General features: G+C 40.1%; 3 protein-coding genes across 4 annotated transcripts; 1 reads left to right on the top strand and 2 right to left on the bottom strand.

Annotated features, from left to right (window-relative positions):
- The first annotated feature begins 23 nt into the window (after positions 1-23).
- Positions 24-9,288, top strand: ada2b (adenosine deaminase 2b). The gene is made up of 10 exons (XM_085436303.1): positions 24-208; positions 628-1,011; positions 1,638-1,857; positions 1,950-2,160; positions 2,274-2,401; positions 5,621-5,711; positions 5,994-6,102; positions 6,203-6,360; positions 8,289-8,491; positions 9,168-9,288. Exons 2-10 carry the CDS (start codon positions 711-713, stop codon positions 9,253-9,255), a joined length of 1,509 nt encoding a protein of 502 aa, XP_085292429.1. The 5' UTR covers positions 24-208; positions 628-710; the 3' UTR covers positions 9,256-9,288.
- A 70-nt stretch (positions 9,289-9,358) lies between these two features.
- On the bottom strand, positions 9,359-17,721 carry LOC146689550 (putative polypeptide N-acetylgalactosaminyltransferase 8). Its single transcript, XM_085436305.1, has 11 exons — positions 17,498-17,721; positions 16,938-17,181; positions 15,841-16,007; positions 15,035-15,218; positions 14,742-14,939; positions 14,173-14,287; positions 13,666-13,851; positions 13,403-13,540; positions 11,312-11,407; positions 11,069-11,236; positions 9,359-9,975 (listed from the first exon to the last, which is right to left on the bottom strand). The coding sequence occupies exons 1-11, from the start codon at positions 17,688-17,690 to the stop codon at positions 9,841-9,843; spliced, it is 1,824 nt and encodes a 607-aa protein (XP_085292431.1). The 5' UTR covers positions 17,691-17,721; the 3' UTR covers positions 9,359-9,840.
- A 1,990-nt stretch (positions 17,722-19,711) lies between these two features.
- rad51ap1 (RAD51 associated protein 1) lies at positions 19,712-26,938 on the bottom strand. 2 transcript variants are annotated; one of them, XM_085437170.1, is made up of 9 exons: positions 26,673-26,938; positions 26,532-26,578; positions 24,415-24,544; positions 21,172-21,278; positions 21,006-21,089; positions 20,786-20,920; positions 20,523-20,699; positions 20,287-20,445; positions 19,712-20,188 (listed from the first exon to the last, which is right to left on the bottom strand). In XM_085437170.1, the coding sequence occupies exons 1-9, from the start codon at positions 26,687-26,689 to the stop codon at positions 20,061-20,063; spliced, it is 984 nt and encodes a 327-aa protein (XP_085293296.1). In that variant the 5' UTR covers positions 26,690-26,938; the 3' UTR covers positions 19,712-20,060. The 2 variants fall into 2 exon arrangements, with proteins under 2 accessions (XP_085293296.1, XP_085293297.1); XM_085437171.1 differs by having other exon boundaries at positions 20,287-20,442.
- Positions 26,939-27,280: the final 342 nt, after the last annotated feature.

The following is a 27,280-nucleotide window of genomic DNA, read 5'->3' as shown; positions in this document are numbered from 1 at the left end:
TCTCCAGTCTTTCCCATTTATTTTGCAACACTGGCCATTCATGCTTCATTCATTAGTTTATCACATGGTATTAGTCAGACAAAAATGTCCCAATTATCCGGTCGCTCCGAGTATTTTTCCTGACATTCAAGAGTTTCTTGTGGAAAACAAGCCGAGCATTTAAGGAGACTGTGGAGAGAGACACAAGACGCTGCTTCTTGCTGTTCTTGTAAGTATGGTCTTGTTTTTAAAGGAGTTAGATTTGCCTTTTAAGATTTGTCTTCATTTGTCACTGTTACCGAGAGCTGTGTGCTACTTTTGTTACCTCTTATGCATAATAAATGTGGTCCAGAAAGTAAAACGGTTATGCTAGAAAGTTGAATTTGTTCATCTGGATACAGCGTTCTCAGCATCAGGATTAACAGAATCAATTTTCTGGGATTTGCTTACCTGGATTATTGAGCATGTCTCAAAATAAATCAGTTGAGTGCGGCTTCACCCTAGAATCTGTCAGCACTGTGTGAGCATGTTATAATCCTAAAGAACTTGTAACAAGCTTGAAATTTATTCAGTTACTATCAAAGCTACAAAAACTTCTCCTTTAACGACAGTATTCATGTCTTTCATGGAGTATCTTCTCATTTCCAGCACCAAATACAGCCTGCTCCTTTCAAAAGTGAGAACATGTTGTTCTAGTAGGGATACAGTACCCTCCGGTGGCACACAAGGACATGGTGATCTCATTCCTCTGGGCTGTGGTCACTTATGTGCCCCTTCTGTGGTTTGTGAGGGTGACTGAAGGGATGCCTGACCCCGCTCAGAGGGACCTGCTGATGCGTCAGGAGGCATCCAGGCAAACGGGAGGACAAGTGGTGCTGACAGCGGCCGAGCAGAAGCTGGACGCTTACCTCCATCGATTGAAGGAGCAAGAGATGTCTGCCACACCTTTTCCTCCTGCTTTGCATTTCTTCAAAGCAAAACCTCTCATTGAAAAGAGCCCAGTCTTCAAACTGCTGCAAAAGATGCCTAAAGGTGATGTTAAAGCTTTGTCTGGCCTACTGCATCAGTCCACCAGAAACAGATGCAGGAGCTTAGAAGGTCAAGGGGACCCAACCAAACCTAATGCTGTTATTGTTTATTTTGGCATTCAAAGGTCATGGTCATTGTGACCTCAGGTTAATCCTAAATGTGGACTCAAGGATAAAGTGATTAGATTTTGGCAGAGAAAGAACAAAAAGGTAAAGCACTGCAGCAATTCTCAAAAGTCATATTTCTGGTCCCCTTTACGTCACAGCTGCGCAGCACGCCCAGGCTGCTTTCTCTGATATTTCATATACTGTAGTGTGCTGTAAAAGCTGTATGTATTAGCAATGGAGAGAAAAAAATATGATTTGGGGAAAAAATTAAGAGGAATGCAGATGTGGTGCTTGATGTCTAATCCACTAGATGTTTTCAGAAAAGCAAAGATGAGCAGACAGAGACTGAAAAATATTAAACAAAATCCCTAGAAACTGTGAGGTTGTTTAGTTTTTCTTAGATTTATCAGGTGTGGGAGGCCTTTAATATTCCTGAACCCTAGGGCCTGTCTTACAAGTCATCAATGATTACTTTCAGTATTTGCCTAAGTTTGAGGTTACATCTTGCTGTTTGGGTGACAGGCGCAGCCCTCCACATCCACAGCTCCTCTCTGGTCAGTGTTGAGTGGCTGGTGAAAAACGTCACCTACAGACCTAACTGCTACATCTGCTTCACTTGGGACAACTCTGTCCGCTTCCAGTTCTCAGCTCGCCAGCCCTTCCCACGCTGGGACTGCTTCTACTGGCAACTGCTCGAGACCTTGAGAGCCAAAATAGGAGATCCTACTGGCTTTGATAACAGGTTAGTTAACCTCTAAACCTCTCCTGAACATGTAAAGTCAAGCTGTAGTGGGAGAACTTAACACTGAAAGGTCGTTTTTGGGTGGTTTACAGTTTAATGCAGCACCTCACTCTGGTCACCGAGGATCCAGATGGTCAATACCCAAGCCAAGACGTTGTGTGGGGGAAGTTTGAGAAAGCCTTCATCGCATCTGCGGGCTTAGTCACCCATGCTCCAGTCCTAAAGGATTATTTTTATAAAGGCCTAGAGGAGCTTCACCGCGACAACATCCTGTATCTGGAACTGAGGAGCGGTCTCTCAAGGGTTTGTTTGTTTGTTTACACCTGATCCTTGCAGCGTCAGCCTGTGCTAAACAGCTACAGCAGCAGTATATCCGACATTTCTGCTTTTCTAACTGAAACCTTTCTGTGTTGCAGACATACGAGCTCGATGGAACTATTCACGATAAGTTCTGGACTCTGAAAACATTTCAAGAGGTTACAAAGAAATTTATTGGAGACCATCCAGACTTTCTCGGGGCTCGTATCATAATTTCTGTCCACAGGTAAAATATATCGTAGAGAGGGCTTCTCTCAAATTACACTCCATTTCAAGTGACAACCAAGGCTGTCTAAGCACTCCACAAATTATTAGCTTCATTGTGGAAAAGTTCACAGAGCCTATGTATGCCTTTTCTGTGTCTTGTTTTCCTCCCTTGACCCCCAATCTGGGCTGCCTGTCCCTGAGCCTGGTCCTGCCAGGGGTATCTTCCTGTTAAAGAGTTTTTCCTTCCTATTGTCACCCAGTGATTGCTACGGAAGAGGATTAGGGCCACTGGGAGAAAAAAAAGTGGGCATGACTTTTTCTTTCCTTCTTAAAGTCAGAATTCTGACTTTTTTCTCAGAGTTCTGGAAAAGAAGAAAAAAAAAAAAGACGTGCCCACCTTTTTTTCCCAGTGGCCCTAATCCTCTTCCGTATATAACTCATAGAGGCTCAATTGATTGTTGGGGGTGTCTCTATATTATTTCAGGGTCTTCATCTTACAAAATAAAGAACCTTGAGGCAGGCTGTTGTCATTTGGTGCTAGATAAAGAAAAGTGAATTGAACTAAATACAGGGATAAATGTTTGGTATTGTAAAAGCTTTATCCCGCTAGAACTGTTGAAGCTGGGTTAAGAAAAGACGATCAGTGAGCAGCAGTATGGCTTCACCCTGAGAAAGAGCACTACGGACGCTTGGAGTGTTGATGCAGAAGTGCAGGCTGAAGGTCAGCTTCACTGTTTCTTTGTGGGTGTAAAGAAAGCAGATGATGAGTGCCAAGAGAGGACCTGTGACACTGTATGTGGAACTCAGGAGTGACAGATATTCAAGGTTGGAGAGAGATTGCATCGGCGGTCTGCTCTGAACCCCTTCTTGTTTGCAGTGGTGAAGGACAGGTTAACGTAAGGTCAGGCATGTTTCCAGATGACATTGTGCTCTGTTTTGACAGTAGGGAACAGTTTGAAGAGACCCTGGAGAGGTGCAGGTATGCACTGCAAAGAAGAGAAATGAAAGTCAGTGAGACAGGTGGAAGGCGGACAAGGCATAGATGTAGTGAAGGTGGATTAGTTCATATACCTGAAGTCAGCTATGCTATTAGAGGTTTAAAAGAGTGTGAGAAGAATAGAAGCAATAGTGAAAGAGAAGCAGGAGACAGGAAACCAAGCTGAAGGAGGCAATTTTCATTGGGAGTGACGAGGATGGCAAAGATTAAAGTACATTAGAGGGACAGCTCAGTGGTTTAGAGACAAAGTTAGGTTAGGCTGAGATGACTTGGACGTGTGCAGAGGAGTGGATATATTAGACAAAGGATGTTGAACTTGGAGCTCCCAGGCCATAGCTGGTGTGACAAAAGAAGATGCTAAGGCAGATTTACAAACCTGGACTTGGTGGCATGCTGTTGGATTACACGTAAAAAAAAAAAATAAAGTATCAAAAGTGCAGGCTTTTTAGGTCCACAGTGATCTGTAGTTACATGGTTCATTTCCTCTTCAGCCCAGAGGATGGCACATTTGTGATTTCCAAAAAAAGCTCAGATTATCCAGACTGCAGCACAGTTTTTACACCCCTTTAGCCCATCTAAAATTAGCATGGGCTCAAAGAAGGCAGCTGTGTTTATGGATGTTGTTCATAAATGTTTTCTTTTTCTTGTATCATAGACTTTTGGATCAGTGGAAGCAGTGATGAGTGTTGTTGATGCACTACCCCCAGAGAGACAAGGATAGGCTTTCGGCCTTATCCGTTGTATACAGAGATTTCTCTGGATTCTCTGAATCTTTTAATAATATTTACACATTTTTTATTTTTTTTTCAACTGGAATATTTGATCATTTAGTCTTTCACTAGTCTTTTTTTCAAGTGGTGAACCCCTCCCCTTTCCTTTTTAACTAGTGAGATAAGGAGCTATGAGTCTTTTTAGAGACAGTTATGCTACTAATTACCCTCATGAGTTGTGAGACAGCACACTCTTTTATGTGCATATGTTTTACCATTATGTAACTTGTCCAGGGTTTTTTTTTTTGGACCCTGTCTCGTGGAAGGAAGTTGAAAATTAGCTTTTATTTTGCAACATAATGTTTTCTTTGAAATATTGTGTGTGTTTTTTTTAACCGTCTTCAGTTAAATGTAAAGAATTCAGTGGTTTTCAAGTAACTCCACTGGAAATGTAGTTTTACTTAACCCTTTCATGCATGAATTATGACAACCTCAATCAGGATTTTTTTTTAAGTATTTTTATTCATCTTTAGGCATGAAAAGATGAATAACTTATTAGATAATAGCCTTGTAACCAATGTATGTACCTCCAAATTACTTCCCACCACTTACTTCCAACCGCTGGCAGCACATTTCTCATGTTAAATAAAATGGGGGCAAGATGTTGTGATCTCCAAGCTCTACTTTAAGTCGAACTGTGTTTCAGTTTGGAAAATAATTAAATGATAATTCAATATATTATCTCGAATCATTCGGCTTCCTGTTTTCTTGCAAAGGAAGCAGCGACAAAGTCCAGTTATGAACAGGACAGTCCATTCATTTGATAAATCCAAACACATGAAAAAGGGACGTATAATGATTTCTGCAGCTGTGATGGAGTCCTGTTAAATCCTGATGTTGTGTTAATCCGACAGAAAGCACGTTACAATTTAGGGATGAAAAGTTTGGGAGCAATCTGAAGTCACTGAGACAAGTTTGATAGCATGACTGATATCCTAACATCTGTGAAGTTGATTTTGAATTTATTTTTTTTTAGCTCTGCTGGCAGCAGACTGAAATATACATATTAAACTTTGAACAGATACTCAGGGGCTCCAAAAGGATTAAACCTGATTCCTGATTTGGTGATACGCTGACTTTGTTTTTTCAATATAGCACCAACTGCCACAAAATTTTATTAAGACATTCATTTTTAGGTCAAATTTTACTTTAAAGTAACCATTTAATTTAATCTTAAAATGTGCATGTGTCTTAATTTTACTGGTTTAGATTCAGCATGTGCCTCAAAGTACCACTAGAGTAAGCGGCTATGACCATCTACTTGTAAGTTCCCCGTTTATTTTCCTGGACAGTTCTGTTAGGAAAACCTGCGCTTAAATGCTGATAAGGTTTATCACCTGTTTTCAACATTGGAAACCGATTTTTCTCAGGCAGGCATCTTAACTTCTATATCTTGATGTAAAATTAAACATTTTGTTGTTTGTGAGTCTTAGAAAGTACTGTCATCTATGTGTGTTGTTCCTTTCTTCAGAGCTTTGAGTATATCTGAGGTCAAAGCTGCTGTAAAAGAGGCCATTCAGCTGCAAAAGGACTTCCCAGATGTCGTTGCAGGATTTGACATGGTAAGAAGTGACCCGTGTACTTTAGCCTCAACTTCTTATAAGCTCTGAGTCCAGAGATCATTTATCTGCTTATTGGGGACCATGTGGTGTGGAATTTACATGTCTGTCTGACTTTTCTGCTCTTCTTGTATTGTGCCTACAATCCTAAGAAATTCAAGTTAACTCCTAATTCACCTTAGATATGAGCATGAATGGCTTTCTGTCTCTCTTCATACGACTGACTGTCAGCTCTTGCAGGGTGTACCCTAGCGTAGCATTACTAGTTAACCTTATGGTTTGCAGGTTGGACGGGAGGACAGCGGGAAGAGTCTTTGGTTCTTCAGAGAGGCCCTCTCTCTGCCAGCTGAACTTGGTGTCAGATTGCCGTACTTCTTTCATGCAGGGGAGACAGGTGGGGGGATCAAAAAGCATAAAGCTCATTATACCATGAGTAAGATTTGAAAAATTATTTTGAAATGTACTGTACGCTGTATTTGTATCTATGTGTACAGATGACGAAGGCACAGACACAGATCAAAATATTCTTGATGCCCTTCTATTCAACACCATGCGCATTGGCCACGGCTACGCTTTAGCGCACCATCCGCTTGCCAAAGAACTTTCTAGGAAAAGAAATGTGGCTGTGGAGCTTTGTCCCATCTCAAACCAGGTAAGCTCATTACATGACAGTCTAAGGAGCTTGGAAAGAAAAGCGTCTGGACTTCTTTAAGTTGTTTGAAGACGTTTCACCTCTCATCCGAGAAGCTTCTTCAGTTCTAAGGGTCAAATGGTGGAGAGTCCCAGATTTAAAACCAGTGGGAGTTTCCCCCCAAAGAGGGAACAAAGGACCCCCTGATGATCCTCGACCTAATTGCCTGAGCCAAGGTGTGAAAACAGGTGTGGGTCACAATCATCCAGGGTTTCAGGTGAGCTCATTGTGAAACCTGGCCCCACCCTATCATGTGGTTTCCTGAGGCGGTGGTTTATGACACCAACTGTCTGCCATATATAATCCAGTTTTGAGATCCCTTCCCAGGCGCCTGGGCCATCTGACCTCAGCAAACCACATGATAGGGTGGGGCCAGGTTTCACAATGAGCTCATCCGAAACCCTGGCTCTTGGGACCCACACCCGTTTTCACATCTTGACTCATGTGATTAGGTCGAGGATCATCAGGGGGTCCTTTGTTCCCTCTTTGGGGGGAAACTCCCACAGGGTTTAAATCTGGGACTCTCCACCATTTGACCCTTAGAACTGAAGAAGCTTCTCGGATGAGAGGTGAAACGTCTTCAAGCAACTTAAAGAAGTCCAGACGCTTTTCTTTCCAAGCTCCTTAGACTACGATGACCTGGATGACTGAGAACCTTCACAGAAATATTTGGATGACACAACCTCCGACCCACAGCTTGACTGTGTTGCGCTGAATACCTTTAAAGCTACCAGAGCAGAAGACACTGCTGTGATTTGTAGCTTCTTCGTGATGTAGGATTAACACTATAAAACAATCTAACTTTAAGAAGAGACCACCTTTAATGTTATGGGCAATGCAAAGTGATATACCTGTAGAAGGCTGTGAAAAAGCATTTGCCCCCTTTTTGCATATTTGTCACACTTTTAAATATTAGACAAAAATAACCTAAGTAAATTCTAAATATCTTTTCAATGATGATTTCATTTATTAAGAGAAAAGTTATCCAATTGCCCCAAAACCTAATAACTTGTGTCTCCTTTGGCACCAAGAACTGCAATCAAGTGTTTGCGATAACTGACAAGAGTGTTTTTACATGGCTGTGGAGGAATGTTGGCTCACTCTTCTTTGCAGAATTGCTTTAACTCAGCCACACTGGAGGGTTTATGATCATGCCAAAGCCCCTCAATCGTATTAAGTCCGGACTTTGACTAGGCCACTCCAAATCCTTCACATTGGGGTTTTTTTTTTTTTGTTGACATTTAGACGTGGACTTGCTCGTTTTCTCTTTGGAAGTCTCCCATGGATGCACAGTCTCTTTCTTAGCGTGACCTGACCTTAACTGAGGAGAGTGAGGTCTGCAGTTCTTTAGATGTTGTTCTGGGTTCTTTTGTGGCCTCCAGGATGAGTCATCAGTATGGTCTTTGGTAGTAGTTTTGTAGCACTTTCTGAAATATGGTTAAAAACAACTCATCTCATACGTAGGTTGATAAACTTTCCAAGTCAAGAACAAATGTAAAACTAAGAAAAATTTTAACTTGTCATAAAAATCTTTAATTTATAAATGATATCTTGCTACCAAAGACAAAAGGTAATACCGGTGTCAAACATTAAGCCTGATTAAATTGAAATTTAAACTGCAACCACTAAAAGTCAGCTGGTACAATGGCAAGAAATGTCGATTAAATTAACATGATTTAAAATTGTAAGATTATCTAAATCTATCAGGTGTTTTTGAAGAAGCTTAAATGCCTAAAAGTCAGGAATTGAGGACATTATTTTAAATAAAAGTGAACAGAAATATACACGTCACATTAATGACCTGTTAGCACTGCCATCGTAAAATACACACAGTATGTACATGTGTTTATACATAACTTACCTGAGTTTGTTTCACCTCTGACCTGCAGGTGCTGAAGCTGGTTTCAGACCTGAGGAACCACCCTGCTACTGTGCTGATGTCAGAGGGTCACCCGATGGTCATCAGTGCCGATGACCCGTCCCTGTTTGGCACCACAGGCCTCTCCTATGACTTCTATCAAGCATTCGTGGGCATCGGAGGGTTGAAAGCAAACCTGGGCACGCTCAAAGAACTGGCTGCAAACTCCATCACGTCAGAATAATTTCACTTTATTTCTTTCATTCATGTTTTAACGTTAAGCCTTCAAAGAAAACAAGATGGGCTCAAAATGTGGTGGCCAACAGCTGATGCCAGTTTTCATCATACTATCTTTGAATGAGCATGAATTAAATTATACAAGTGAATGAATTTCAGTCCAACATACACTCAATGATTCTCACCTCTCAATAAACATGAAGAACAATTCTCAGGAATGCACTGGAAATATATCAAATCAAAGGTTTATTTATTTAAATAAAGTACATTTCATCTGACCAGATTCCATTAAATTTAACATTTTCCTTAGAAAATGTAGATATAATTAGTTAAAGTCAGTTTTTAAGTGCACGAGGATGACTAAACTCATGCTATCAGTAACAGTATCCTCCAATATGATGTTCAGCACTATGCTAACACAGAGTTACTCATGTTTAGTAAAATTTAAAAGTAAAAAATTGAGCCAAGCGTTCAGATAATGTCCTTATTTATTTGTCAGGACAACAATAATATTCATGTTGGAATTGCATTTTTGAAGCAACTTATAAATCTCTCCAAGATGATTTTCACATTAAAAAAACATGAATGTTTATATTATTTTAAGAAAACCTTTGGTTTTAAGCCCTGTTGCAGTATGTTTCTTCTCATTAAATATTTCTTCTTCTGCCTGCAGGTATAGCTCACTCCCAGCTCATCTGAAGGATTCAGGTCGTGCCATGTGGCAGAAAAAGTGGGACGCCTTCATTTCTGCCAACTCATAACAGCCGAGTGATATTAGATCCTGACTGACTTGAATGAATGACTGAATGTTTGTAATATCACTAAAGGTAAATATTCATAGGCCTTTAGCAGACTTTATTTAAAAAAAAAAAAGATTAAGGCTATTGGAGTCTCTGTTAACAGTAAGACTAACAGTTTGACGGGATTGGCAGGTTGGTACTGTAAGTGTCTTAGTAGCTTTTTCACCCCTTGAGCGATCACGAAGAAGCTTTACAAGAGACCAGCTGACAGTGGGGGGGAGGTTTGGTCAAGTTTATCATGCACAGCTAGTCTTTTGTCTTCATAATACCAAACATGTACAGGGGAACTGTTCACAAGGAAATTTCTCTATTCAAAACAAACAAGAAAAATAAAATGTTTCTTTGTAGTTGATGCACATACATCTAATTTAAATACAAAAAGTAGAAGAAAAAAAGTTTCACTTTTTCAGTGACTCACTTCAGAAACCTTGTTTCTTTTTTAAATAATGATGTAACGAAAGACAACTAACGATCTTTCTTTGACACGAGGTTCACTTTTTGTGCAATAAACAGCTCATTATCTTCTGAGACCTGCCCAGCAGTCTCTTAGTGGTCTTTGATGAGATTTTGTATATTCCAGCTCTGACCGGTGCACTGCTGGACGACGAGTTGGTAAAAGCCAACGTCATCCTTCGCAATTTCTAGACATCGCTTTGTTTTTCTGTTCTGGATCGGTCCTCCCTGCAAATAAACACATTTTATTGTCTCCTTTTCTTCTCCAGACATTTGTGACGGCTTCCATGTGACCTCAGATTAGGCTGATTTTTTTTTTTTTTAATTTATACAATAACGTCACCATATTTGCAAGCCTCAGCAGGGTGGTGGTTCGAGCCCTGGCTGCTCCAGTCTGCATGCCAAAGTATCCTTAGGGAAGGTACAGAACCAACCCCAAATGGTTCTCGAATACATCCATCAGTGTGAATGTTAGATAGAAAGCACTTAGGCATAGAAAAAGTGCTGTGTGACTGGGTGAATGAGGCATGTTGTATAAAGTACTTTGAGTGCTCAGGCAGAGTAGAAAAGTGCTACATAAACACAAGGTTATTTGCCTTGTAAATTTACCTTCATGCTTTGAAAATTGTCTGCAGTACAGGCCCTCAAAGTCTAATACTTGGTTGAAATTAGGGGTTTTTCCCCCAATGTTTATATTTCGTAAGAATATCCAATAACCAACTAAGATTTTCAGGACTGAAAAACATATTTAAGCTAAGTTAACAGACTACCATCAAATTAATTTTACATCAACTGCAAAAACTTCTCTATTGATCATCAGTATCATTGAATATGATGATCCATACATCCACTGGACTGGATGTATGGATGTGTCTGCTCCGAGACACCCAGACCTCTCTGCCCTGAGGCCTCCTCCATTTACCAGTAATCTGCTATAATCTCGTGATATTTAGTTGACTCCAACAAATGCGTCTCATCAAATTTAGATGCCTCACAGCACTGTAGGCATTCTTAATCAATATTATACAGACTTGTTTTATTTCTCAGAGGGTGAAGTTGTTTTTTTTTTGTTTGTTTTTTTAATGTGTTTGGGAGCAACTGAGGACCACAATGAACATGTTAAAAAAACTGCAAAACATCACCTACTAGGTGATCAAGTTTCATTAGTTGAGCTTATGCCTAGTGTAGCATAAGCTCAACAGTCCTTTGGCTGGACAAGCTTAAAAGCTTTTTAAAAAAAAAATCAGCTGATTCAGAGTGGGTCGGGTGGCAACTTCCCTCAGGTTTGACTGAGTCTATATTTAAAAACTGAAATATTTACCTGTTTAAAATCCCACAGCATGTGAAAGTCTTTCTGTTTGGCTATTTTGCAGTCATACAGCCCCGGGTAGAGACCACTGAAAGGGTCCACTAGACAGCGGTTGCTGTTGTACTTATGAGATTTGATCCCGCCAATGTAGAGTTGTCCATCAGAGCGATAAAAACAGTGCTAAATCAAAGAACAACAATTACCTACAAAAACAAAATCACCACCTGTTTGTAAGCATTGAATATCTAAACATACTTGAGTCGAATAGAAGTGGCATCCATACAAGATGGGTGTGTTTCCTGGCATCGGGCCTTGGTCAACACAGAGTTCTGGCTTCAGATCATTTATCATCTGCCAACAAAAGCACAAATAAACTGGAGCAGCTTTCATTAGAAAGAGCACAATGTGTATCCAGCAGACAAATCCAGACGCTATTATGGTGCAGAAACACATTTTAGTTAACTGATATAAAAATAAAAAAGATGCAAACTGAAACGACATTATGAGTTTGCAAAACTAACAAAAAGTATTTGTCAGTGAGGCCAAATTCACAAACCAAACAAGGATTAAGAGGCAAATTATAACATGAAGTATTGTGTTTGTATTGTAATATCTTTTCTAAAATAAAATACTCCCAACACTGTATTTCCTTTAAGTAAATGAGTAAATTGACTCTGGAACAAAAACAAAACTCTAACTTTAAATTAATTCTCAATTAGAAAAGATGGGAAAGGGGAGTTTGCTAATACTGCAATGTCACTGTACCAAGATTCAGTGCAATTAAATATTAGCAGAAGCACCACCAAGAGGGAGTTCCTTGAGAGCATTCATGGAAAGTTTGCTTTACAGATGCTCTCACTATGAAACACACCCTGCATAAAAACGAAGTAAGAGTACATAATATTCTCCAGTGAATGAATCTATTGTAACCGTAAGACACCTTGATGTATCCCCAGGAAAGTCTTCAAATAAAAAAATAATATGATAAGCGTAAAAAAACAAAAGCTGCTTAAAGGTTCTTTGCTGCTGGTGACGTCTGCCCATGTTGTGTGCTGATCTTCATTGTGTAATAGGGACTAACATGTGTGTGAATTTGAACTTGCTGCTGCATCTTGTAAGCATTTTATGTCACATATGACTCCTTAGAGGCCAGCGCATAAGCCTGAGTCCTTTTATAAAGCCAACAAAGCTGACTTGACAAGGCAGAGAAGCTTGCCTTGCATCATCCTCAATTAAATATTAACTAAAAATTTACTTTGTAATGTTAAATAATTTATTTATGGCTAAAACTACCACCACAGATCATGATTAATAGTGTGCTGGAACCATTTTAGACTATCTATGTAGCATTTTCATTGCTATGAAGTTAGTATTATTAGCAAGCGACCTCAATCACAGACTGTATAAAAAAGATGGATTTTGCTTCTGAGTCTGAAAACTGGCTCCTTCACTCTGTGACCTCAGTAAACACGTTTATGGTCTCAGTCACAAGTTTCAAGCCCTGTTTACTTTACTGTTACCACCCTAACACAAAGATGGCGATAACAAAACTGCTCATGTCGAGGTTTTTTAACAGAACCTCGCAACCATCACAATAACTACATCCATCTTTTATATACAGTCTAGGGAAGGTATGACAAAAGAGTTTGTATCTAAACTACTTTTGGCTTCTGTTGTCAAATTTGGCCACATATTTGATGGACTCCCTAATACAACCCTGGAGACGACGTGTCTCTCCAGCTGAGACAAACCAGCGAAAACAAATGTGTTAACCACTACGCCACTGGAGGCCCAGCTAACCTCAACCACTCACGACAATATGTTGCACAGTCTATCACTAGCAAAATAGCTAAAAGAAGACAGTCCTGGTCAGTTCTTTTGCTACAATCCAACATAGCAAGTAAGTGGCTAAATTTGACTCACAGATATTGTTATCTGTTTTTTTTTTTTTTTTGGGTGATGTTATGGGGCAGCAGAAAAGAGGCCTTTAAGCCTGTGATTTAGGATAATAAACATCACATAAATCACTCCAATTTGTTTTTGCAGAGAATCCATCATACAACCGTTACATTTAAAAAAAAAAAAAGAAAAGAAAAAGTCCACATGTAGGACATTGGAGGCAACCTCAGAACTTGGGGAAGGTCTCATTTTGAAATTTTTAAAGCTGTAATACATTTATAGGGGGGGGAAACCCCTTGAAAAGCATTAAAAACATTCCACAGAGAGGCCCTTTAAATTAATTAATTAATTATTAATGAGAATTAAAGAGTTAAAAAGACTTTATGGTCACACTTTAATATCCAACCTCTCATATGTATTCCGACAAAACAGTTATTTTTGACTTACAGCTCCATAACTGAGCAGGTCATGCAGGGGGTCCAGCTTGGGGTAAACATTGTCTAAATACCACTTAAAGGGCTTACAATTAAGCCTCTCTCTGAGCTTCTTTCTCTCCGACACATCTCCGATGTCTATCCCATGGTTCTGTAGGAAAAACAATAGGACCACAGAGACATGTTTGAGTGCGCACACCATTACTCAACCTGCAGAGCACACAACTGTGCAATTTAGATCTTAAATGCAACTCGGAAAGTGCCCTCTCTTCTAACCTCAAGGGGAAGATTCCAAGCAATGTTGACATTGTATTTGTATTCATCTAGCCACACCTCTGCTACCCTCAGTGCATTACGCTTCATCATGACACTCAAGTCTGGGAGGTAAGGCTTTACTGCTCGTTCAATGTGGGCAATTTTAGAGCAAGGCACAACTTCAATGCTTCCTCCACACAGCCACACCTGTGAAAACATATAAAAGTAGGTTTGGAGGCTTTTAATGCAACTAATATAAAAAGGATTACCCATTAAAACTGATCACAAATATAACCAAATAAAGTTACATTGGAGTCAGTATTTGTATAAGACTTTAAATCCAAGTGGTATTATTACAAAGTGGAAGCATTTAGGAACCATAACGTTGCAAACCACCTAAAGCCACAGAGCCTGGTTGCAAAAAGAAGTGTGTAAAGGCACATATGGTGGGGCTAAATAAAAGGTAGGTAGACTAACATATTTCAAATCTCCAAGTCTCCAGTAGGACTTGATCCAGTCAGTACTTACCCGGATGCCCAGCTCCACATTTTCCCCACCGTATATTTTCATTCCACCATCAAGGCTTCCAATCTCTCCGAAGAACTTGTGATCAGCCACAAGTATCCCCATGACTGAGGGGCTCCTGGTGACACCGTTTAACAAAGGAAAAACTGAATAAGCAAAAAATCTTACCATACAGCACTCAAACTAAGAGAGCAAAGCAAACCTAATTATAAAGAATTATGACCGCAAAGCCTGAAACACCAAAGCAACCAAGGATTGAAAAAAAAAACAAAAGATGTGTGATCAAGGGTGTTCTGCTTTCATTCTAGCAGCAAAAACCTTAAATCTGCTCTTTGTGCAACCTATAGACACCCACATGGGTGCTGTGTTACACTCTGCAGATTGCTTAATGCGAAAGATTTTGTCAGCAACTATCCTTGAATATTTGTTTTGGCAACACTGGCTCCATGTATACAGTCTTCATAGCTTTCTAAGCCGTGGTTCAGCGGAGAGTCTGAAACGTCCACACTGTGTTGTCCTGACATGCTGGGAGTTCATGCTTAAAATGTGATGTCTTTAAATGTGACTCTTACTTGCCAGGCTGCGTCTCATCATCCAAGGCATACCACTCAGGTCTGAAGGACTCGTACATGCACCACATTGCCCAGTCAAAGCCATGAGATGCAGTATTGTAGGAACTCAGTGTCAGGTCATCGTAGTTGACCTTGTCAAAAACAGGCGTCAGTATAACGGTCCGGTCCTCCTTAATCCGAGCCAGTAAAGGCTCTGCCCTAGACACGCACAAACAGTTTTAAAAGAAACATGAGGGCCAATTACAGGATTATCACCACAGCTCTGAAAAGAGTCACTCAGATCTTAAACCAACCATTGGACGTGGACTTCTATGTGAGCGTCTAAGATTGCAATCACCTCTCCCTCAGCTGCCTTCCAGCCCGACAGTCTGGCCTGGGTGAGGCCCAGCTGCTCAGAGTGCCGCACTTTCTTCACCAGGCCTGGACGCTCCTCATGGATAAAGCTGATGTAATCATCCAGCTTCTCCATTAAGTCCTCTGCAGAAAATAAAGAACTGTTTCAGCAATATGAGCTGCAGATTAAATCTACTCATGCCTCTAACAATCACTTTTTTTCTGATCGTTAATAAAAACAATTCAAAGACTGTTTCACAAATCAGCTGATAGATTTGGCACTTCTTTGAATATAAAACAAGATTTTTTTTTTATTTGCCATACTCATAGTAATTAAAAATAACATACAGAGTACTATCCCTGTAAAAGCCACTCTGCTACTCCGAGTACTCCACACACGTGGTCGTGTTTATTTAGGATTATCAGTTCTTTTGTCAGTGGACAGCAACATCGCAATTACACATTACACTCCCTGATATATGTTTTCAGTTCCAACCCACAAACGCAAGCAACCGTGTCCAATTTCAGTGCAGCCTTTGCTACTCAAACTACATCTCATATTTTACACTGATGTCTTTTATTGCCTGTAATAAAAGGATGTAGTTTCTGCCATCATTTGCATTATAAACTAAAGCTGCGGTGAGCGCCTTCCTTTCTCGCTTGGTTTCAGATTTGTCAGATATCTGAGTACCGTCCCTGTGTACATAGGATATCCACCACAGTCTGAAAAAGATATGAAAATTATTTTGGAAGCATGCTGACTCACCGTTGCTGCTGTGATCGTCCACCAGGATGATTTCTTGCAGCAGCCGAGCTGGTGTCTTGTCCACGATGCTGCGTATGGCTCTTTTAATGATTGAAAGAGCTTCATCCAAATAGATTAACACAACACTGATGGTCGGCAGATCCTTCGGATAATTTTTCACAGCACACCTGTGAGCAGAAAAATAGCAGGCAGCCTGAAGAAGTAATAAATTAAATGTTTTTAAGTTGAAATTGTATCCTTTAGAGTTCACTCCACATTACAAAGTTGTCTACTGGATTGACATCTGGCGACTGTGGAGGCCATTTCAACTTATTTTCATGTTAAAGAAACCAGCATACAGGATCTGATGGTGTGTTATGCTGCTGGAAGCATCCATCAGAAGACGGGTACGCTGTGATCATGAAGAGATGGACACGGTCAGCATCAATAGTGAAGTTGCCTCTGTTGTTTAAATTTTAATAATGTTGATGAAAGGCATGCTTTCTTGTTCTTGATGCAAAATTCATTCAAATATTGTCTTCTGGTGTTGTAGCCCATCTGCCTCAAGGTTTAACATGCTCTGCTTTCAAAGATGCTCTTCTGCATACTTTGGTTGTAGCAAGTGGTTATTTGAGTTACCGTTTCCTTGCTTTCCACTCAAAATAGCCTCACCTTTTACCCAAACAAAGGATTTTCTCCCAGATAACTGGCGCTCACTGGGTATTTTCTCTTTTTCTGACCATTCTCTGAAAACCCAAGAGATGGTCATTTAAGGAAATCACAGAAGATCAGCAGTTTCTGAGATACTTAGACCAACAAACATGCCACAGCCAACATCAGTTAAATCACCTTTTTTCCTCAGGGTCAAGATTAATTGCAGAAGATAATCTTGACCGTGTATACATGCCTTAATGACTGACCGATTACATATCTGCATTAGCAATCATGTACCTAATAATGTGGCCATTGAGTGTGTATATGTACTAAATTCATATGCATTCATGCTAAGACAACAAAGACAATAAAATGTCATTGTTGCTGATCGATCTCAAAAACACACACAAAGCAGCTCGGTGTGTGTTTTTAGATTTCCTTTCGGATTCGTGTGTTGCACTCACCTCGGAGGCCTGGTGTCGGGAATCTCTCTGTTGAGGGGCAGCCTGTCACTGAGGAAGGCATTGTATCCATATCTCTGAAACAACTGCTCGGCTTCCTTCTGCTCCTCCTCCGACAGATCGTCACCCCACTTCTTGAATAGATCAGAGTTGGGGTACAGCTTCTTCACCATCTTCCTCTTGTCCTTCACCTCTTCCTTCCTCTCAGCTGCTGGTGCCCTCTTTTCAAGCTTTTTCATTAAACTGACTGCGGACAGAAATGACCACATGGTGTTTGCATTGTCCATCTAATTTGTTTTTTGTCTGTGAAAACCAAGTCAGTAACAGTCAGGTAAGAGCAGTTTGGTACTTTTTAGCAATGTCGACTTAAAAAGCGAAAATAAGTGAGTAGTAAAGCAGGCGGGTATAATAATTGTTACTTTAATTGTTTCGCTTCAGAAATTCTCATGTGTAGCAGATGAGAAACACCTCAGATGAACAGATCTAGCCTTCATTGTTTCTTCACTGAACTCTAAGTACAGACTTTACACATAAGCAGCTGCCAAACTGAGACTTTAACTCACGCAGCCTGTTGATGTCTGTTTCCATCTTTTCCATCCTCTTGACGATTCCCTGACCCCTGATGGAGTCATTGTAATGGACCCTCTGCAGTCTCTCAGAATGAATGTGGACCTCCTTCTTAATAGAGCTGAGGTATAGCAATGCGAAGGCCACAATGAGGACTGTAAGCAAAGCTTTCATCCAGCTTGCTCTCATGCTGGTGCTCCTGTGTATGCTAGGTACACTCCTCTACTTCACAGTGAAAAGAGGTGGAGAAAACATTTCCTCTGCCTTTTACTTCAGGTGTGCTCTCCCTTCCTTTACTCCCCACCCCTTGCTCGAGAGCTGTAATCTGATATCCTGAAATTTACATCATATTCAAAGAAGTGTGTGCTGGAGACATGCATTATTCTCCACTCTGCTGTCTACATTACACCTGAGGTGCAGGTGTGTACTATTAACTGCACTTACCTGGGAGGGTAGAAAAAGAGGAGGACTCTGCAGGTAAGGGGAACAGGGCTGAAAGAGTAGTACTGAATTGCTTGTGGCACTGCAACATTATAGTCCAGCCTGTTTAGTAAAAACACATCGAAAAGGTCAGTATTTAGGGTTTGGTCTGTTTGGCAGCCCATTTTCACCACTGAAAGGAAAAAAACAAAAAAAATTGTCATTAATAATTAGAAATTTCAGGTTATTATAGCAAAAAAATTCAACTTACTAATTAAAATTTGGACACATAAATGGCAAAAAAGATCCCATGTCTTTCCTTTTTCTCCAGTGGTGAAAACAAGCTTCCACAGGTCTGGGTCAGATTTTGGAGAGGGGGTAGGATTTGAGTAATCCGTGTCGTGTTTCACCCGTATCCTGTTATGCCTCTGGCTTGCTGCTGCAAGTTATAAGGAAAAAAATACCAAAAAGCCAGCTAATAAGTGAGTTAAAAAAAATCAAGCAGGAGCAAGTTAGGAATCTAAGGAGTTACAATTTCTTTATGTGTGACCATGATTTATCCAACAATGTCAAAAAATATCACATCCAATAAGAAAAAAAGGATATTTTTATTTCATTATCATTGGCTGCTTTTTCATTCATTTTAACTGCACTGCAGATTTTGTCCATACACTTGTGCACGTGACTAGCTTCATCGACACACTGCTTCTTTTTATTTTTGGTTTAGTTTTCATCGTTAAAACTGCCACACACAAGAGAATACAAATTATTGTTGTCATAGCAGTATTACAACTGTGCCTTTGAATTCCTGGTATTCAAACTTAAGCCAATACTGCTTCTGTTTGGTTGGTATACTGGATGTTAAAGACTTCTTAATATATTTGGCAAACATTGAACAGGGAAGGTTAGGAAAGGCATCCTGTGTGTAGATTATGGAGGTGTTAAGTTTATCCACCTTTGTGTATTCACTTTTCAGCCATAATTCTCAGAGTCCCAGAGGCACTGACACGTGACTGTTTGTTATGGCCCTAGCAGGCCTGCACATTGTATGAGTGTGTGTTGCCTCGCTGTTGAGCTCAGCTGCCACTCAGCCACCAAAGTTTAATGGCCTGGGTCAATTAGTAGAGCTATAGTGCTGTGCTTTGTTTCAGGGTTAAACCTTGAGATAAGTGTTGCTTTTTATGCTACTAGTAAGTAGTTTGCTGGCAGCAGAAGAGTTATGCTCTTTCTGTGGTGACCTTTGTAACAATGATGCATGTGCACAGACAATTATCAACAAGCACATTTGTGAGTGGATGGCAGAGGATGAGGATAAAATACACCGTTTGGGAACAACAGTCATGTGAAACCATACAGTAGTACATTCTTATTTATTCAAAGTAAGTAAGAGGGAAAGTAGAAGCTGCACTTAATTAATGTAAGCACCTCTATAAAAGAGATTTTGGAAGTTTGCTGATCCAGCAGCCTGTAAAGCAATAAAGTACTTTCTTTTTATGCATCTAGTGAAACAAAATAACTACAAATGGAATTAAGGAATTACAAACAACATTTTTATCACAATGCAGGCAGTGTTTATCGTAAATATATGACATTGATTTTCAAAAGATATTCCAGCTTGCTGTAGCCATAAATAATACAGTGGTACTAACTTGTAATGATGCACGACTGATGCACAGGCATTTCTAGAGGATTATGTAAAAGGTTATGAGGCGCTCTGTCAGTCATTTTTGGCTAAATGTGTGCAGTTTTAGAAAAAAAGTTAACAAGTGTGGAAAGATAGCACACGCATGTAACCTGTTTTTATATGTTTATTTAAATGTATGTACAAGATTTACAAAAAATGTGCTTTGAGTGGAGGTAACATGTCAGGTAACAATTCAGGACCAAAAAACGAAAAAAAAAAGAAAAGAAAAGAAAAGTGACACTTCAGACATGAACTCACACTTTCAGAATTTAACCTCAAACAGCATCCAGGGGTAAGAGGACACCCTTAAGCTCCATCAGCTTCAAGGTGAAGACCCTCTCAGTATTGTGCATTTTGTATCACACTAAGAGAAATTAATATTTAGAAGTCTCTGCGTAAAAATAACTGAAAACTTTAAAAACCACAACATGACCTGACCTCTGAGGTCAGTTCAGTCAGTGGCTTGCAACACTAGGGTGCAAAGGTTTGACTCGAACGAGGCGGGAGAGCCCGAGCCGCAGACCCTGACCGGGAGACTTCACTGCTGGACTCTGGGACATGGAGGGACTTTTTCCAATTTGAGCTGGGAGGAAAAAACAGAAATAAATTGATAAATATGTTCAATTGAGTTAATTTTACAGGAACATGTTCCAGCTGTGCTGCTGTTTAGTCATTCAGCACCTGGTGGGTTCCACTTGGGCATTCTTCCCGCTGCTGGGCTCAGGGAGGCTGCTGGGCTCAGAGAGGCTGCATGCTTCGATGTGCAGCCTGTGGAGGATGACGCAGGTCTTTTAGAGGCAGGTTTGGCCGTTGGAGGTGTTGTCACTGGGGTAGAAGCTGCTGTGAGAAGGAACAGCACTCATTCAAATGTGAAATTATGATTCGCAGACAAAAGCTGATGATCCTCATGGGCTTACCTGCTGCTTGCGATTTAGGCTTTGATGGTTGCTTTTCTTTTTTAGAAGCAAGAATCTGTTTGTTTTTTTCACTCTTTGTTGCTTTTTCTTTCTTTTTAGTCTTGCTTGCTTTCTTTACTTTGAACTCGTCATCTTCGCTCTCAGATGGTTCACTGAAATCTTCATCGCTTTCTGAATCTGCAAAAGCATTATTGTTACTTTAAAGACACAAAAAGAAAGACGAAAAATGGATACAACTACTTAAAAAGTTATGGCAAAGTAACCTGGTGTCAGTTTGGGTTGATAGTCATCATCATCATCACCATCCTTGTTTTTCAGCTCGTCAGTAGCTTTGTAGGCAGCCTTTCTCTGCCTGGCAGGGGCAGGTGACCCTTTCTCTGATGTGATTTTGTCCAAACCTGAAGAAAACCCATAATGATATTAAACAGAGGGAAGGAAATCAAATCTTCAACTACATAAATAAATAAAGCTGCTAGACTTTACCCATAACTGCACCATCCACACTGCAGTTGGACAGGAGCAGAGAAGCTGGATCTGTGTTTTCATCTACTGGAAATTTGACATCTCCTGGATAAATTTATCAAGAAATTAAGCCAACATCCTTTTGATCACATGAAATGTATTGATCATTTTAAAGAACAAATCATACCTCTACTGACATGAGACTGGTCCTTCACTTCACCTGCATTATTGAGCATGGAGAGCGTGATGGCTGCTTCGAGATCCCTCTCATACAGCTTTTCGTCCAGTGGCTTTCTGCACAAATGAATCAAGATTCAAGCCATGTTAGAGATTTTCACCTCTGAGCATTTCTAATGAATACAACTGATAAAAATGTAAAAGAAAAGACTACTTTTTGGTGACATTTTTTTATTTAACTCAGCATAATCAACATTTTGTTTTAATTTAGCAATTATCCCCACTGATAAGCCAGTCATCATTTTATCAGTGACTTTGAATGGCTTTACTATTCAACCACCTTAATGAGTTAAAGCATCACAGCGAGGCTTCAACCCAAACATTTATACGCAGTCTGCAGTATATTCTTTAAAAGTGACTGCTTACTTTCAAGCTGACTGCACACCCAGTGCACCTCTCAATTAGGGCTGGGCGATATGGCCTAAAATCCATATCACGGTATAATTTGAAGCATGTGCGGTAACGATATATATCGCGATATATTCTTTTCTTCTGTGTAACGTATTTTACACACTATAAGGCACACTTAAAATCCTTTAATTTTCTCAAAGATCGACAGTGTGCCTTATGTATGAATTCTGACCTCGAACCGATTTTATGTAGTACACGGCACATAGAAATCTGTCAAAAAATGTTTTAGTACGACTTTGGTAAGGTATGAAGGCACATGGCTTGATGGATTGCTGGAGCATTACGGCTGCCGTAGTCAGGAGCCTCACGCAGTTTTGCCAACTCCTCAGTAAGGAAAATCACTATTGGCTGACCGAAAAGTCGCTAGAAGTCGCTAAATGACGTCATCGCCTAATTTGCATAATAGGTCATGCTAATGTAATTGCAACCTACGCTGTTGGAGAGAGAAATAACATTGTGGAAGAGAAAGTGAGTAAAAAATGTCCTAAATGCATTTAGAATTTATTAACTACAAATTAAATTTCTTTTAGGAATTATTGTTTTTTAATGCCACAATTCCAGCCCTGCTCCTTTATCCGGGCTTGGACCAGCAAAAGTGACCCGAAATTGGCGCTCTGGTGGAGTTACTTTGTGTGTGTGGGTGTGTGTTTATTAGTAGTTTTAAACCTTGTGATCCACAAAACTGCATAACAGTAAAAGAAGAACTGACTGCGTTACAGTCAGTGCGGGAGCAGCGGCTTCGCTCATGCGCGATTCATTTGCAGTTTGGACGCATAGGTGTGAACATCTCCTGCCCTGATAGCAGCGGGGGGAGGACTATCCTCCGCCTGTGAGCGCTTTGGCACGGGTGAGGTGCCCACGGCAATCTTCAGTCAGGAGAACAACTGAGATAATCCATCCACAATACGAAGTTAGTCATTCATATACTGCAACAACATGGGAACAGAGCAGCTGCGAGAGAATTCAGCATTAATGAATCAATGGTACGGAAGTGGAGGAAGCGCAGTTTTTGGCTTTCCCCATATTCCAAAAGTGCTTCGTCTCTTTGCTATTACTGTCGCTCGGCATAATTTGCAGATGATATTGTTTGCAGCCGCTGCAATGCTTTCGACCAAAAAAGGCGCAGCTTGATGACACCATCAACATGCGCTATCGCGGTAGAGCGGTATAGTCAAAATCTCTACTGTTGGCCAAATTTATATCGTTTCTACCGTATACCATTTATACCGCCCACCCCTACTCAATCTAAACTAACAGTGATGAACTCAACATGAACACATAATTTTGAACAAAGTTATAATTTCCACTGCTTATCTCCAGCGCTTAGCTACTCATCTCAACAAAATATGAACCCATTTTGAAAATCTATTAATGCATTGGCGCTAGACCCGAGTAGCTTTACTTTTGGACTGGTATTTCTTTACATATCATATCTACACCTACAACAAAAGACCAAAAATCTGTGAGTTTAATCCTTTTAATCATCATGTGGTGCAATATTGTCATTGCTAGGGCCACAATGACTGAGATTAAAATAAGCAAATGTGGACATTAGCTTGTTAGTATTTTACCTTACAATATAAATCGCCTTGAGGTGACTGTTGTTGTGATTTGGCGCTATATAAATAAAACTGAATTGAATTGAATTTCAAACCATAAGACCAGTGTTTCTCAAAGTGTGTCCTGCAGCCCCCTGGTGGGCCTTGAAGGTAGTGCAGGTAAGCCAAGAATCTGACCTAAATACTACGTTATTCTTAAATGTTGGGCCCATTTTGGATCTTGAATGCATCTTATAGTTCATTGTTAGTGAACAAAAACTATACTAGTGTTACCAGCTGTAATTTCAGAGGATCAGCTAAAAGGAAACACTGCACAGGGCCATGTGATGACCATAGGCTTGGGTGGGCCGCTTAACATTTTTGGGCTTCAAAATGGACCGCGGCCATCGTAAGCTTGGGAATGGCTGCATTAGACAATGACGCACAAAATGAATTATGTTAAACTATGAATTTGGTCGGTGTGCAGGTTAGTTTGAAACAGGCTGTTTGCAGCACAGAAGCACTCTCAGATTACGATGAAAACGTTACATAAACCTATCCTCTTTAAATGCTGTTCTCAACATTGCTGCCTGTAACTCTATCTTTAAACTCTCTCCGGTATGAAAAAAAAAGTTCTTATACGCGAATACATTAATACAGACTCTCCCTGTGCAGCCATTATCATACATTTACGGTACTGTGCTTGTGTCTGTTTGTAAAGATATTTGCCTACTGACAGTAACCAATGCAAACGCACTCCTATACATGCCCACTTCATGCTTCTCAAGGTGTGTATCAACCAAATGCTGACGAGCTGAGAAGTGGGCCAAAACAGGGAAAGGAGCGACAAAGGAACGCAAAAAAAGAAAAGCAAAGGTACAAGATGAAAAGCAAAGACAGTGGCTGCAGTGGACACTTGATTATTTTTAATGCTCAGCTTCACTTCAGCTCTTTTGTGCTTTAGAACTTCATTCTTAGCAGATAGCGGATTAACCAAGGGCAGCACAAGCAAGAGTAACCCACAGAGTGGTGGCACCACCGCCCCCTGCAGGTAGATAGGTAACCTGTAGCTGCCTAACGGACTGAAGCAAAACTTCCCAATATTGCAGGATATACACAAGTGGCGCGCCCTCTGCTGGAAACAAACTAAACAGCAGTAAAACTGGTAACATTTATTCACAGCAGGTTTCATGAGCCCTCTTACCTGATTGTCACAGCCAGTGTCAGATTAACTCGCCACCTACCTGTTCTTCTGGCTTAATTGTGAGGTGGCCTCTTGACTGGAGGACTTGCTTAATGATTTCTTTTGTTCTTGTTTCACATCCTCCCTGACCTTTTTGCTGGGTGGGGCCTTCACACAGGCAAAATCCTCATCTATCACAAAATGAGGACAAAGATACCATTTTTAAGACTGGAAAGGGAGTCCTTTGGATTACACATGTGCACCCTACTGTACTACAGGTTTCCTGGAATTTAAGAGTCTTCTGCAAAGCAACAGTATCTAATAACACGTTTTTTGTTGCAATGTCTTTTTCCTGATCACACCACTGCAGTGACTGCGATTTATCAAGTTAACACGAGACATCTAGGCAAGGCAAGGCAAGTTTATTTATATAGCACAATTCAACAGCAAGGTGATTCAAAGTGCTTTACAGAGACATTAAAAAACAAATAAAAAGGATGATTTAAAATGGAAAAGAAGAAGAAGAAGGGAACAGTAGATAAAATCAGTAGTTAAAATGTAAGTTTTGAAATTTAAGCTTAAAAGTAAAATAGTGCGGATTTGGTGCTTTATTCAAATGCAGCTGAGAACAGGTGAGTCTTCAACCTGGATTTAGGTTCATACTGGGTCAGGAGGTCACTGATGTATTTTGGTGATAAACCATTCAGAGCTTTATAGACCAGCATCAGAACTTTAAAGTCTATCCTCTGACGGACAGGCAGCCAGTGTAAAGACCTCAGAGCTGGACTGATGTGGTCCACTTTTTTGGTCAGAGTTCTGAATGAGCTGTAGTTGTCTGACTGATTTTTTAGGTAGACCTGTAAAGATGCTGTTACAGTAATCAAGCCTACTAAAGATGAATGCATGGACTAGTTTTTCCAGGTCCTGTTGAGACATCAGATCTTTTATCCTTGATATATTCTTGAGGTGATAGTAAGCTGACTTTGTTATTGTCTTAATGTGTTTTTCTAAGTTTAGGTCTGCATCCATCACTACACCCAAATTTCTCGCCTGGTTTGTGGTTTTTAGATGTATAGATTGAAGTTCTCTGGTGACCTGTAATCGTTTTTCTTTGGCGCCAAAGACTATTACTTCAGTTTTGTTTTTGTTTAGCTGGAGAAAATTGTGGCACAACCAGTCATTAATTTCCTCAATGCATTTCCAAGAGCCTGTACAGGGCCTCGGTCTCCTGGTGACATTGTGATATATATTTGTGTGTCATCTGCATAGCTGTTATAGTTTATACAATGTATAGTAAACAAAATGTAAAGATCACAGTAAAACGTCCAACAGATCCGTCATAAAGATGTTAATATTTCTGTGCTTATCAATAATATATATCATAAAGCAAGTCATTAAAACTTGCATAAAGTTTTAATTTATTTATCTAAATTTGTATGCAGTTCTACTTTCAGTCGCTCCCTTTAAGGGTCTCCACAGCAGATCCGACCCATCTCACACTATTCCCAGCATCCTCCTCTGTCACACCAACCCTCTTGCATGTCTGCCTTCACTACATCCACGAATCGTCTCTGTGGCCCCCACCCCCTCCCTTCACATTTCTAAACCATCTCAATCTTGTCTCCATACCCTCAACCTGAGCTGTCCCTCCAATGTACTCATTTCTAATTGTATCCATCCTTGTAACTCCAACAAAAATCTGAGCATCATCAACTCCAACTCCTGTCAAAACCATACTTGCATCTCGCAAACCTTCCCTTTCACTCTTGCTGCTACCCTTCAGCCACTCGTCTCCACCCACTCCACCCTACCTGCACTCTCTTCTTCACCTCTCTTTGCTTTAGAAAACTGACCCCAGGTATTTAAACTCATCTACCCTCACATTCAGTTTCTCTGTTTCTATCCTCTGTAAAGCACTTTAAATTGTCTTGTGTAAATTTGCCTCGATTTTTCTGTTGATATAGAATAGCAGTCATATCTTTAGTATATTACACACATTTTGATACTAAAGACTAATTTCAAAGCGGTGTAATTTCGTTTTTGAACGAACCTACACGTCCTTGTGTAAATGCTTTATGTAAGATTATAAAATGATGACATGATATGCTATGCTTTGCTATTTCTTTATCACACTGTGGATCAAATGGGCCAGGATAACAGATTTTCAATTTTACTCACCATCATCGAAGTCCTTGGTCTCACAGTAATTCACAGTCTTTGTCTTCCTGTGTGTCAACAATTAAAAAACAACAACAAACAAACAGTTTTTAGCATCACCAGATCTAGGTTACCCAGGCATCGACAAAAGCAGTAGCTTACCTAGATGGTCGGTCCATAGCTCGCTTTTTAGTCAGCTAACAATAACCGCATTGATACGGCTAATCAACACTACTACTCCCTCCAGCTGCGTGAAGGCTTTTGATCTCCACACAATAACAAAGTTAAAGTGTCACTTTTCGTGAACTATCTGTAAACTGGACTATCCGTAAACTATAAAACTTTAGTTACACAAGCTTAACGTGAGGTACGTCGGTCCCCGAGCTCTCAAACAGCCCGCCTGAACGGACCAGAAGTGACGTCAATTGTTTACCAATCTACCGGAAACCGGAAGCAGATTCGTTTATTTCTAAACAAAACAAAAGAATACAGAAGAAGAGTCAGTTTGCGGCAACCTGTTTTAATCTTTAAAATCAGAAATAATCAGAAAGCAATAGACAATTTTCTGTTTTTCTTTTTAACTCGTTTTTTTTAAGGTGTCGAATCTGCTTCACTCAAATAGCTTGGCGCAGCTTTGCTAAGTTCGCCCGTCTAACGCTTATAAATGGCTTGGTACTGTGCAAAAATCTTGTGCCACCTCATTTTTCTCTATAGTTTGATGTGAAATGTGAATAGATACATCAGTTTATTAAAACATGTGCAAACACACG

The sequence above is a fragment of the Copadichromis virginalis genome, linkage group LG17, assembly GCF_057382275.1.
Source record: "Copadichromis virginalis isolate Kocher_CV1m ecotype Utaka linkage group LG17, C_Virginalis_male_GT1.1, whole genome shotgun sequence".
Lineage (NCBI taxonomy): Eukaryota > Metazoa > Chordata > Actinopteri > Cichliformes > Cichlidae > Copadichromis > Copadichromis virginalis.
This window is presented reverse-complemented; position numbering and strand designations above follow the sequence as displayed.